The sequence below is a fragment of the Crinia signifera genome, chromosome 4 (genome assembly GCF_055691185.1).
Source record: "Crinia signifera chromosome 4, ASM5569118v1, whole genome shotgun sequence".
NCBI lineage: Eukaryota > Metazoa > Chordata > Amphibia > Anura > Myobatrachidae > Crinia > Crinia signifera.
Genome location: NC_139220.1, coordinates 169,453,101 through 169,466,326, shown reverse-complemented (window position 1 = coordinate 169,466,326; position 13,226 = coordinate 169,453,101). Strand labels below are relative to the sequence as shown.

Sequence of the window (13,226 nt, the reverse complement as noted above, 5' to 3'; positions counted from 1 at the left end):
AGCACCTGCAGTGCACAGGCACAAATGTGCTGTGATGTACATAATTATATTTGTAAAGCTACATGCTTGTCTGTACTCATGTAAATTGTTGTATGTGTAACCCCCTATGGCACAGCGCTACAGAACCCTTGTAGTGCAAAATAAATATAAGTGTTACAATGCTGATAAGAATTATAAATAATTGTTTTAAAACCAAGGAAAAAATACATAAAATCTTCGAAAGGGTGGAAAAGTGGCCAAGTTGAAAAATTGCTCATAGCAACCAGTCTCTTTTTTTAATCAAGGAAATTCTGTAAAAAGGTAGGTACAGCACAGGATCGCAGACTAGTCACACTCATGATAGGGCAGTACGGATAGTGTAATGGTTAGCATTACTGCCTCACAGCGCTGAGGTCATGGGTTCGATTCCCACCATGGCTCTAACTGTGTGGAGTTTGTATATTCTCCCCGTACTTGCGTGGGTTTACTCCGGGCACTCCGGTTTCCTCCCACAATCCAAAAATATACTGGTAGGTTAATTGGCTTCCAACAAAAATGAACCCTATAATGTCTGTGTGTGTGTGTTCATGTGGTAGGGAATATAGATTGTAAGCTCCACTGGGGCAGGGACTGATGTGAATGTTCAACTATACTCTGTAAAGTGCTGCGGAATCTGTATGCGCTATATAAGAAACTGTTAATAAATAAATAAATAAATAAATGACAAGTACGCATGTGCAGCCTAACTGTGGGACAGATGAAGGGGGACATATCTATGCAAGATGATTGGATGATTTGAATAAGTCTCTACTCCAATGTTTGCTACAGTGTACATAGAATTCCTTGAATAACCATTCCCTGGAAAACAGTTGACTCCATCTTGATTACTCTGCTGCTGTTGTTCAAACAACTCACTGTCTGGAGAGGCTGTAATTATTATTATCATCCTTAATTTACATGGCACCACAAGGGATTCGCTGTGCCCAATTACAGAGTACATAAATAAACATGCAAAACAGTGACTTGCAGTTCGATACAATTGAGGACAAGTACACTGTACAGTAATAACCATATCTGCATCATTAGAGAACACTGAAATAAGTATCAGCATGGCAGAAATTCACAGGATTTGGTGCCATCAAAGAAAGTTTTAGTACAAGAAGAAAAAGCACATGAGGGAAGAGGGCCCTGCTTGTGAGTTTACATTAAATTTTTCCAGTGTTGCTTGACATGCAACATAATTGTGAAAACTACACATTTAAGAGCATCTCAATAGCCAGTGCAGTTGAGAATTTGAAATAAATGGTATTACCTGTACACTATCCTGTACAGATGTACATCACTTCCCTTTTACTGTATCAATAGCATACAGTACATGCATTTTTTTAAGATATATTTATCAATTATATTTAAATATTTTTTTGTTATTATAATGCAATTATGTTATGATATATTATGTTTATATCAGGATTACCATTTTACAGATTTTTAACATTTTAACTATCGCTATATAGCGTACATTACATTTATTATTAAAATATTGGAAGGTAGTTATTTGAGTTTCTAGCTTGGATAGCACACTCATGATTATTATTATTTTTGTTCTTAGTAACGCATACCTTTGCCTTATAACTGAAGCAAAGAATAAACATGTAACAGAATCGGACATTTTCTGAAGTTGATGCTTTGTTTTCAGATCTTCTGCATTTGCTGCTACTATGTCACCACACTGTGTCCCTGCTACAATCCAGGGCTGCCTGTCCTCAGGTAAAGTCACCAGAGCAAGGCACAGGATCCTGCTGTCAGAAAAATCCTGTTTGCAAGGCAAAAAAACAAAAACAAAACACACATTTGAGGGGCTTAGAAGCACATGCCACAAATGGCTACAGCCCATTTTCAACTAGAAACGCCTTGAAATAAACTGCATCATAAAATATACATAGCAAATATAATTAGTTGTAGACGCAATAAAAGCACACCCACTAGTTAAAACAAAAATTATAATTTTTTTATAAGAGCTGTACAAGGTAAAAATGTAAAAAACTTACAAACAAAAAAAACAACATGTATGAAAAAAACGTTAATAAAAACTGTTCATATTATTCTGCGCACATTGGTCAACAGTGCCAACAATAATATGACAATGGGACAATCATGCGTGGTTGTAATGTTATTTAAAGCAGTACGTGGGCTGTGGCTGGGGGGGGGGGATTTTATTTAAAGCAGTATGCGGCTAGGGGGGGGGGGTAGGCACTAGATTGGAACGTTGGGTTAGGTTGAGTCACTTAGAGGGGGAGGTCAGGATTAGGCTGCGGAGAAAGGGGTTAGGTTAAAACTGTGGGGCACAGGGGTTGAGTTTAGGTGGAAGGGTATGGGGGTTAGGCACGGGGTGTTAGGCTGCAGTAAAGGAGGGGTAGGGTGAGAGGGTAGGGTGAGAGAGTTAGTTTATTGAGTCCATAGGATTCGCTGCATCAGTCTTTTGATGCCAGCATCCACACAGATCAAATTTTATATGTATCCCACAGTAAAGCAATTTGTATTTTAAGTTATACAAGTTGAGTATCCCTTATCCAAAATGCTTCGGACCAGAACAATTTTGGACAACTGATTATTCCGTATTTCAGAATATTTTTATATTTCAATGATATATCTTAAGGTATCTTGCATTTATGTTGTACAAACACATGAAATATGCACAAATATATTATATTTCTGTGTAAAACAAGGTTTCAAAACATGAACCAAAGTTTATGTACTATCTCAGATACTGAATTTAAATGCCAAGCAATCATTTTCTTGGACATATACAGTATAGTGCCAGTTATAGATCATGTCCCCAGTAATACTTTAGCACAAAAAATAATAATAATTGTTTTAAACTTTCTAGAATGTATGGTTTTCAGAATAATTTGGATGAGAGGTAATACAGATACTGTTCAAATGCTTTACATAACACAACAACAGCTTCACCATTGTTTACTAACATAATGCTGTTGCCAATTTTACAGCATTATTGTATTCTTAATTTGTTTGCCTACCACTGTCCTACATACGTAAATAGCATTTAATCGTAGGTAGTTATGTCCATCCTAAACTTTACTAAAAACACAAAAAAGACTGCTGCCTAAAATAATACCCCTTTCACAATGGAGCTCTTAACTGTTTTTTTAGCCTTTTAAAACGGTTAGAGCTGCAGTGTGAAAGGTGCTGTCTATACAGAAGACTGACAATGTGGAAAATCATGCACTGATTGGCAGGGGGGTTCCAAATGCAGTCCATTGGAGCAAGCTGTTGGGAGTCTGGGGCAGCACCAGAAGTCACTGCAAACAACATTGGACATAAATGTAAACATTGGACTTTTTATAAACTGGATATAATACGGGGACGTGATGGGGGACGTGATGGGGGACGTGATGGGGGCCCCCCCCCCCCCCCAGGATCCATCCCGTGGTGTGCTGTAGGGGATATGGCCTGTTGAGCCCTCTACTGCTGCCCATGAGTAGCATGATCTAGATGGCGCTGCTAATGGCTGCCTAGGAACTGTGTCATTCAGCCATATGTAGCCCTGTGTCTCCCCTGTCTCGTACATTGCACAGAAATCTATATCTGTACTAACTCTGCTTACCTGTTACCTACCTGTCTGTAGCGATGACCAATGAATGGCTGCCTAGGGACAGTGCAGCTCAGCAAATATATGTATGTATGTATGTATGTATTGCACTTTCTAAGCTCACATTCTCACCCCTCATGGAAAGGCTCCCGTCTCATCTGCCTGGTAGCTACTCTGGTCCAGTGAACTAACTAAGGCCTCATACTCCCACACCGTAAACTTGGTAGAAGAAGAAGTGTCTTGTGCAGCAGCTCTGCCCTGTGCATTAAATAGCATGATGTGGCGGCAAATCTTGTAAACAAATTATCCACAAGAAGGGGGGTTTCCAGGCAATTATATGATATTTTTTGCCATGTTTAGCAACATTGTTAGTCTTCTGTATGGCTAGTAATCTTGATTAGTATTCATGCTGTTTGCTAATTGTTCTTTAATAGAATACTTTTTTAAAATATGCTTTTACACAAATATGTGAGCAAATTTTGTGCAATTGAAAGTGCTATGTTAAGTATTAGTACAGCAGTGGTAGCAATGCAAATATACTGAACACTCGCAAAGCCTTAGAACAAGATCTCTCTCTAGTGAATATGAGCAAAGCTGAGTAAGGACATATCTGTAGCTAATCCAAACCTACATTTTAGCACAATAGCATACCTCCCAACATGACACAATCAAGGAGGAATAATATGCTCTGTTCATGGACTTCCCTTTTAATTTCTGGTCACCTCACCTGTGATGAAACAACTTTCTTAGTAATTAACAACTACACCACAGGTGAGAGCATGTGTCATGGTGCGAGGCATGTAGTAGTGTTTGAGAACTTCAGTTCACACCGAAGCACAGAACACCAATGTTATCACAATGACTGGATACGGTCTGGGTCAGAGTGCTTTGTGGAACCTCAGCGACCCCCCCCCCCCCCCCCCCCCAAAAAAAAATAAAAAAGATAAAATGGAATGCTGCACTAACACACACATTCATTGGTGCTGAAAATGTAAGAAGTGAATCTTAGACATTGTATGGCAATTCTGGAGTTGCATGCAAGTCAATGTGTCATTACATCGATGTGTAATTACATCAGCACTGCTATAGTACACAGTGCTGTATGTATCACAGCCCCTAATTGAAAGCTTGGTCTACTAGCAATCATTAATGTGCACTTGCACCAATCCTATACCTAGTGCAGAAAATCTACCTAATGACTCAGCATAGCTGGATGGGTGAACATCTCATTGGCAAACTTTGAGATGCGAATTGGCTCCTATTGGATTAGTTATCAGTTGTTAGGGTAAATAGATATTTGCAATTGTACACAAGAGAGCACTACGTATACAGGTTATGAAACCTTAGAGCAGCATTACCTCACATGTATGTCCACCTTTTATTACATTTAAGCATGATATTTGCCCTTTTTCAGTACTACCACTTCCAATCCAAACAGTGGACTTTTTAAAACGTGGACTGGCAGCCACTAGGCACTCAGCCGTTAGAGGGGTCGGTATCACAAGATTCCTCATTAAACACAGGAGTTCTGCAGAGTTCAAGATCTCATAAACCTGTAGAACACAGAAGTAAAGGCCAAAATTGTTTCATCATTATTTTTACAGTTCAAAGTTAAGGAAACTCGTCCACAACATTTCACACAACTAAAATTGCTATGATATAAATTATGTAGAACTGTAACATAAACATGTATTGTATCACTATTTCAGGATTGTGTTTAAACAAATAATACTGTGCTGCCTATTCAAGCACATTCACACACAAAAAAAAAAAAAAAAAACATTTTGTTACAGAATAATAACACCTTCAGCTTGTTGGAGTTCAAAAATCCCTAACTGGTATAGATTTACCTTCTGTTAACGCAAGCTTCATTTAGTGGCACTTACGAAACAGTGACTGTTATTGTCTCAGAAGCTTTTTTGATAATGTTAATGTGTTCATAGTATGACTACAAGTAATGAAACATCTAAAAAGTAAATATTTGAAGATTTAATGAACACTGTAAAGTTCCTTTTGGGCTTCCTGTCTATCCTTCCTCAGTGCCAATACCAACACCACTTACATTAAGGCAAACACATACTGGAACATCACATGCCGGAAACTTAATTAATTAAAATGCAACAATAGGAAAAATAATTTCTCCTTTGCCGTGACCTGGGTGTATGTTTTATAAGCAGCTCTGTTAAGGGTGAGTGGGATCTGATATAAATGATAAAAAATACAAAGTTAAAGGATAGAATGATAAAAGAAAGAAAGTATGCAATACCAAAAAATAAATAAACAATGTTTAAGCTCTTTTGTAAAATTGTAAAGTCCTGTATGCAGCCTTGAGCCTGGGAAACAATTTAGTGTGCTTTTAATAACTATCTGTCCCTAATGCTGTGTACACACAATGAGATTTGCCATTGGATTTTGACCATATAGTCAAAATCACATGCAGATCGTATAGGTTTTTTACCTTGCGATCCCGATGCGCGCTTCTGTGACAGCACAAATCAAAACTCCTATGACTATATAGTGTAAATCTAATACAGATTGCATGAATTGTATGTAAATTGTACAGAGTTAGCAAAAATTGCATAGCACTCAAATCTAAAGTCGAATAGCAAGCCTACAAACTTTCAAGCGTTCCCTGAAAACTCACCTCTTCAGGCAAGCCTATCATGTTTAAGTACCACAAGCATAACCCTCTGAGGCAAATATGTATTATATAACTTCTCTCCTGGACTTGCAACTTGGTGGGACTGATATGCTATTACTGGTGCCCGTCCTTGTGTTTCCCCCTATGCAAGATTGTAAGCTTGCAGCAGAGCCTTGTTTTATCACTGTTTACTATTGTAAAGCGCAACGGAATCTGCTGCGTTATATAAGAAACTGTAAATAAATAAAGAAATAAGGGAATCTCACCGTGTGTACACACCAGTACTGTTTATTTGTAGTAGCTTCTTCGGTACTCGTTTCCTAGCACGGCGCCCACGATTTTAATTGTATTGATCAGGTCGGAAAAATTGATCGACGCATTCAACGCGATTTTTACATTGGAATCAATGTAAAATGGTCCCTGAGACCCAATTTTACATTGATTTCAATGTAAAATGCCCCCAAACCCCCCATTTTAATAGCAACCCCCCACCTGATGGGTGAAATGGCCCTCCATTGTTAATGCCACCCCACTATTGACACCAACCCGAAGCGCAGCGAGCCCGCGAGGGGCGGCGATACGCGTCCTCCGACCTTTTCTTACCCCCACTATCCACGTCGGCGTGGAGATGATTTTTTATAGTGTGGCGAGCACAGAGAGCCACCGAGCCTAAAGCGTGGCATAACTTCACAGGTATACGCGTCCCCTCGCCACGCTTCGGACGTGGATAATAGGATTGATGGTCTTACCTTGATAAATCCCTTTCTTTGAGTCCATAGGGGGCACAGGAATTCACGCTGGTATGAGAGGTGAGGTAGCAGAGCGTGCACCAAAGGGTTACAGAAATGTACCCAGCATGCTCCCTGTCTCCCTTCTCCCTCATATCCCGCCCCCTGACCCTGGGTCACCAGTTTCGTTAGCAAGCCCAAGGCAGGAGCGGAGCAGAGAAGAAGGAAGAGCAAACACACACACACACATAGCATACAGGGCCAAAGCCATGGAACTTCCCCATATAGGAAGCCCTGCTACCAGGTGCGTCTGGGAGGGCGTCCTGTGCCCCCTATGGACTCAAAGAAAGGGATTTATCAAGGTAAGACCATAAATCCTAATTATCTTTTTCGCCCACTAGGGGGCACAGGAATTCCCGCTGGGACGTCCTAAAGCTGTCCCCTCACGGGTGGGGGACACTCCTGGACTGCGGAAAGCACATGTCTACCAAACTGCGCATCAGCCGATGCAAAAGTATCAAAAGCATAAAACTTGATAAGTCTGGGAAGAAGAGTTGTTCTGCCGAGGCACCTTGACTAGCGGCCCAGGATGTACCCACAGACCTGGTAGAGTGTGCCGTAACCCCCTCAGGGGGAACCAACTGCGCTGAAAGATACGCTTGACGAATGACTGATCTGAGCCATCTCGCCAAGGACTGTTTGGAAGCAGGCCAACCTCGCTTATTGGCCTCATACAAAACAAAGAGTGAATCCGACTTACGAGTCGCCTTAGTCCAGCGAAGGTAAATCTGCAATGCACGGACTACATCAAGTGAAGCCTCCGCTTCCGACGATCCAGGAAAAGAAGGAACTACAATCTCCTGGTTAAGGTGAAATTTTGTCACGACCTTAGGAAGAAAATCCAGCTTGGTACGCAGAACCGCCCTGTCCGGGTGAAACACCAGAAAGGGAGGTCTCCAAGACAATGCACTAAGGTCGGAAACCCTTCTAGCCGAAGAAATAGCCAGGAGGAAGGCCACCTTCCAGGACAGCCACTTCAAATCCACCTCCTCAAAAGGTTCAAAAGGATGTGACTGAAGTGCCCTGAGAACCAAAGCGAGATCCCATGGAGCCACCGGTGGGCTTACCGGAGGCTGAACATGAAGAATCCCCTGAAAAAAGGTTTTTACATCCGACATGAATGCCAACTTCCTTTGAAATAAAACCGACAAGGCAGACACTTGTACCTTTAAGGAAGAAAGGCGTAAACCTAGATCTAGGCCCACCTGAAGAAACTCCAAAAGGCGGGAAATACGAAAACGTCTAGGCTGGAAACCTCTAGACGAACACCAAGCAAAATAAGTCCTCCATACTCTGTAGTAAATACGTGCTGGTGAAGGCTTCCTAGCACGCACCATAGTATGAGAAAGAAATGGATAGACTGCGCTCACCTGTGATGCGCTTATGATGAATATACAAATGGTACTTATGAGTTATCCGGGCGCCCGATTTCAAAATCGGGTCGGATCGGGCACATCGCATCGCATCGCATGCGACCATCGGATGCGATGCGATGCGATGCCCCGATTTTTCCATAGGAATCAATGTTAAAATGGACTGAGTCCATTTTAACATGGAATTCAATGGGAAAAAGGGGTCCTTTTCATACCCCTACTATCCAAGTGGGCATGGAGTTGGATATAAACCTGTGGCGAGCGTAGCGAGCCACCGAGCCCGAAGCGTGGCGAGCGTAGCGAGCCCCGCGAGGGGACACAGAATACCGTCCCCTCGCGGGGCTCGCTTCGCTCGCCACGCTTCGGGCTCGGTGGCTCGCTACGCTCGCCACAGGTTTATATCCAACTCCATGCCCACTTGGATAGTAGGGGTATGAAAAGGACCCCTTTTTCCCATTGAATTCCATGTTAAAATGGACTCAGTCCATTTTAACATTGATTCCTATGGAAAAATCGGGTCATCGCATCCGATGGTCGCATGCGATGCGATGCGATATCGCATCGCATCTGATTGTATGCCTTAACTTAAGGCATACAATCAAAAAATCGGGCGCCCAGATAACTCATAAGTACCATACAAATATAGTGTGTAGATGTAAGCAAAAGAAGAAAGTAAGATGGTAAGTGGGTAAAAATTAATGAATTTATTAAATAAAAATGAAGTCGCAGTGGGAGAATGTGTGGAGTCCTGGTGATGCAGGAATAGGCCAGCGGGGTATCACTCCACTAGGCCTATTGTTTAGGTGTAAGAGTGACCTAGGTAGGACTCTTTAACCATAGGTCCCTTAATAGGAACCTATGTACCTATGTGGGTGACCGCAGCGGTCTGTATGGGCAAGGGAATGGGGGAGAACGTGGATACAATGTCCAAGTGCACAGTATTGCGGGGTGCAATTGTCCTGTGGTACTGTGTCAAAGTCTCGTATTAGCGGTGTTACTGCAGGATAGGAACGAATAGGGATGTTGTCCAAAACTGTGTGCCAGGAAAAATGACCGGGGTGGAGGACAGTGAGCGGCGGTCCCGCTTTGTACTCTTACCGGATCCTTGTAGGAGAAGTTCTGCCACCTCTAGGGAGCTGTTGTCGATGGCGCGGGTGGATGCACAGCCGTGCGCCGGCACCTGGCTCCACAGTGTCTGTCGCTCGTGACTTTCGGGTTCCGCTCTCGCGAGAGCACGGTTCCCTTGGAAACGATAGACAGCATACTGCTGGCTCGTACTCCCGGCTGGGAGGAGGCTGTGGCAGAAGGGGGTGGATTACGTAGATTTGATGTTTGCTGAAGTCTGAGGCTGAAGTCTGTGGGTGTCCCAACGCGTTTCAGCCACTAGGGCCTTTGTCAAGGAATGACGCACCATAGTATGAATGACCTCCGGTGAAAACCCTTTATCCCTCAAAAGGGATACTTCAACAGCCAGCCCGTCAAAGCCAGGCGGCTCAGGTCCGGGTGGCGGAACGGACCCTGCAAAATGAGGTCTGGACGTAGAGGCAGTCTCAGAGGAGACGCCACTGACAGGTTCCTTAGGTCGGCGTACCAACCTCGACGGGGCCAATCTGGGGCCACTAGTATCATCATTCCTCCTTCCTTCTTGAAATTGCGTAGGAGATGAAGAAGAAGCTGAAATGGGGGGAATGCATACACAAGACGAAACGGCCATGGCGCCGTGAGAGCGTCTACCAGGAAAGCTCCCGGGTCCCTTGTCCATGAGCCGTACCGGGGAACTTTGCAATTGTGTCTGGATGCCAACAGATCTATTTCCGGCACTCCCAATTGGGACGTCAGCCACTGGAACACTTCTGGATGAAGTTCCCATTCTCCTGCGTTGATGTCCTGCCGACTTAGATAGTCTGCTTCCCAATTGAGAACCCCTGGGATGAAGACTGCGAAAATCGCTGGAATACGTCTCTCCGCCCACCTGAAGATTCTGGACACCTCCTTCATTGCTCCTTTGCTGCGTGTCCCGCCCTGCCTGTTGACATAGGCCACGGCCGTGGCGTTGTCGGACTGGATCTTTACCGGGCACCCTTGAATGAGTGACCCTAAGCTCTGAAGAGCCCGAAGGATTGCTCTCAATTCCAGGACATTGATAGGAGGGCAACTCTCCTGCGCTGTCCAGCGACCCTGAACAGACTGAGAGTTGCAAACCGCTCCCCAGCCCCGTAGGCTGGCATCCGTGGTTAATAGAATCCAAGATGGAATCCAAAATGGGCGGCCCTGAGACAAGTTGTCCGCCTTCAACCACCATGTGAGAGACAGGCGGACCTCCAGAGGTAGCATGATCAACTGACTTCTTAGACGAGATTATCTCCTGACCACTGGTTGAGAACGTGAAGCTGAAGCGGCCGCGAGTGGAACTGTGCATACTCCACCATGTCGAATGAAGCGACCATAGAGCCCAACACCACCATGCATCTGTGCACAGATACCCTTCTGTGATCGAGCAGGGAGAGAATCTTTCTCTGTAAGGAGTGGACCTTGTCCTCTGGCAGATACACCCTCTGCAACTGAGTGTCCAGCAGAGCACCCAAGTGGAGCATCCTTTGAGAAGGAGTCAGAAACGATTTTCTCCAGTTTATCTTCCAGCCGTGAGTCGACAGAAGCTTTAATCGCCAACTGCAGATGACTCCGCAGTAGGTCTGGAGAATTCGCCACAATCAGGAGGTCGTCCAGGTACGGGATCATTCGAACCCCCAGACGGTGCAAGTGAGCCGCTATAACTGCCATCACTTTGGTGAACACCCTGGGAGCCGTGGAAAGTCCGAAGGCCAATGCCCTGAACTGGAAGTGCTCCTCCTGGATGGCGAACCTCAAAAACCGCTGATGGTCCTGCCGGATGGGAACGTTGAGATACGCATCCTGGATATCTAGCGAGGCCATGAAGTCCCCCGGTTCCAGAGATAGAATAATGGAACGAAGGGACTCCATACAAAACTTCGGCACCCGCAAAAACACATTGAGCGACTTCAGATTGAGGATCGGTCGGTGACAACCGTCCGGCTTGTCGATCAGAAACAAACAGAGTGGAGTAAAACCCCTGCCCCCTCTGTTCCTGAGGAACTGGAACAATAACGTTCGAGTCCAAAAGGGATAGGATAGAAAGATGTAGCGCTAGTTGTTTCGCTGGGTCCTTTGGAAGGCCTGTGTGCGAAAATAACGCTGAGGAGGGGGAAACCGGAACGTTAGGGCATAGCCCCTGGAGACCACCCCCCCTGACCCAAACATCCGTCGTGGTGTCGCACCACGTCAGCGCAAATGACAGGAGACGGCCCCCCACCCTGGGATCCCCCGGGTGGGGGCTCGCCCCGTCAGGCTGCCGGCTTGTCACCTTGCTTGGCCGCTGGGCGTCTGGTAGCCCAGGGCTGCTTGGTGCGGGGTTTGGCTGCTTTAGAGGCAGAGGCAAATCTAGCGGAAGGCTGACCTCTGGCTTTGCCCTGGGCCCTAAAGGACCGAAACGCAGTCTTCTGTCGCGGAGGAGCCGCCGAAGGCAAAAATGCCGACTTAGATGCCGCCAGGGTAGTCACAATCTTGTCCAACTCTGGACCAAAAAGAGTATCTCCATGAAACGGGAGAGCCTCCAAGGCCTTCTTAGAATTGTTATCCGCTCGCCAAGACCTAAGCCACAATACACGCCTAGCTGCAATGGTGGCTGCCGAGGCCTTAGAAGCCAGGACTCCCGAGTCCAGAGCAGCCTCCCCCAAATACAAACTAGCCTTTTGTATGTTCTGTACATGGCCAAGGAGATATTTACGACTAGAACCGTCGGACAAACCCCTCTCCAACTTGCCCGCCCATTCAGAAACTGCTTTGGCAACCCATGCCGCTGCAAGAGAGGGACGCGTGACCGCCCCCACCTGTGAATAAGCAGTTTTAAGGAAATTCTCCAATTTCCTATCTGAAGGGTCCTTCAAAGATGAAGAATCCGGAATGGGCAGAACTGAAGAGCGAACCAGCCTCGCCACATGAGCATCAACCGGGGGAGGCTTTTCCCACTTAGCCCTCTCTGAGGGAGGAACCGGATAAAATGAGGTAAGCCGCTTGGAAAGCTGGAACCTTCTAGACGGCTGAGCCCACGCTGTCTCCAATAAATCTTCCATATGGGCCGAAGGTGGAAACTGAGCCGACACCTTTTTAACCCGCTTAAAGAGCGGGGCCTTACTACTAGGAGCAGGGGCCTCATCCTCCAACTGGAGGACTGCCTTGACCTCCCGCACCAGTGTGTCTACCTCCGCCGAGGACAAAGTGTCGTCGGCCACAGTGGACTCCGGATCCGAAGTATCGGTAGACCCCCCTGTAGCAGAGTCCGAATCCGAATCGTGAGAATCCTGCACAGGACTCCTCTGCCTAGGCTGCCTCCTGGACCCCCTGCCTGCCAAACTAGCCGTTAACCCCTGCACAGACTGTGCAAAGGACTGCATCCATGGGGGTTCTATATAAGCCTGAGCTGTCCCATAACTGGCACTAGCGACAGGGGGCAGGGGGAGCCGGTGCAGACAAGCAGTCAATCAGCTGTGCCATTACCTGAGTCAGCGTCGAGGCCCAAGCCGGTTCCTGCTGGACAGGAGGCAATGGTAATGGGTTTGCTTCCACCGTCACACACTTGGAACAAACCTCCTCCTCTTCTTGAGACCGTATATCTGAACAGTCTCTACAGGTACGCTGCATTGGAGATGGAGCCTCCTTGCTGGGCTTCGCCTTAGGCATACTGACCGAGCAAACAGACAAAAAAAACAGCAGTTACCACCTGACACAGAATAAGCAAGTGTCCCTATATAGGAAAG

General features: G+C 45.5%; 1 protein-coding gene across 1 annotated transcript in view; it reads right to left on the bottom strand.

Moving 5' to 3' along the window:
• LRRK2 (leucine rich repeat kinase 2) overlaps window positions 1–13,226 on the bottom strand; it is a 223,109-nt gene that overhangs the window by 37,845 nt on the left and 172,038 nt on the right. Inside the window, exons 45-46 of the mRNA XM_083182947.1 lie at window positions 4,948–5,142; window positions 1,599–1,792 (exon numbers count right to left, since the gene is read on the bottom strand). Of these exons, the coding sequence (XP_083039073.1) occupies window positions 1,599–1,792; window positions 4,948–5,142 (389 nt within the window). The remainder of the gene's footprint in view (window positions 1–1,598; window positions 1,793–4,947; window positions 5,143–13,226) is intronic.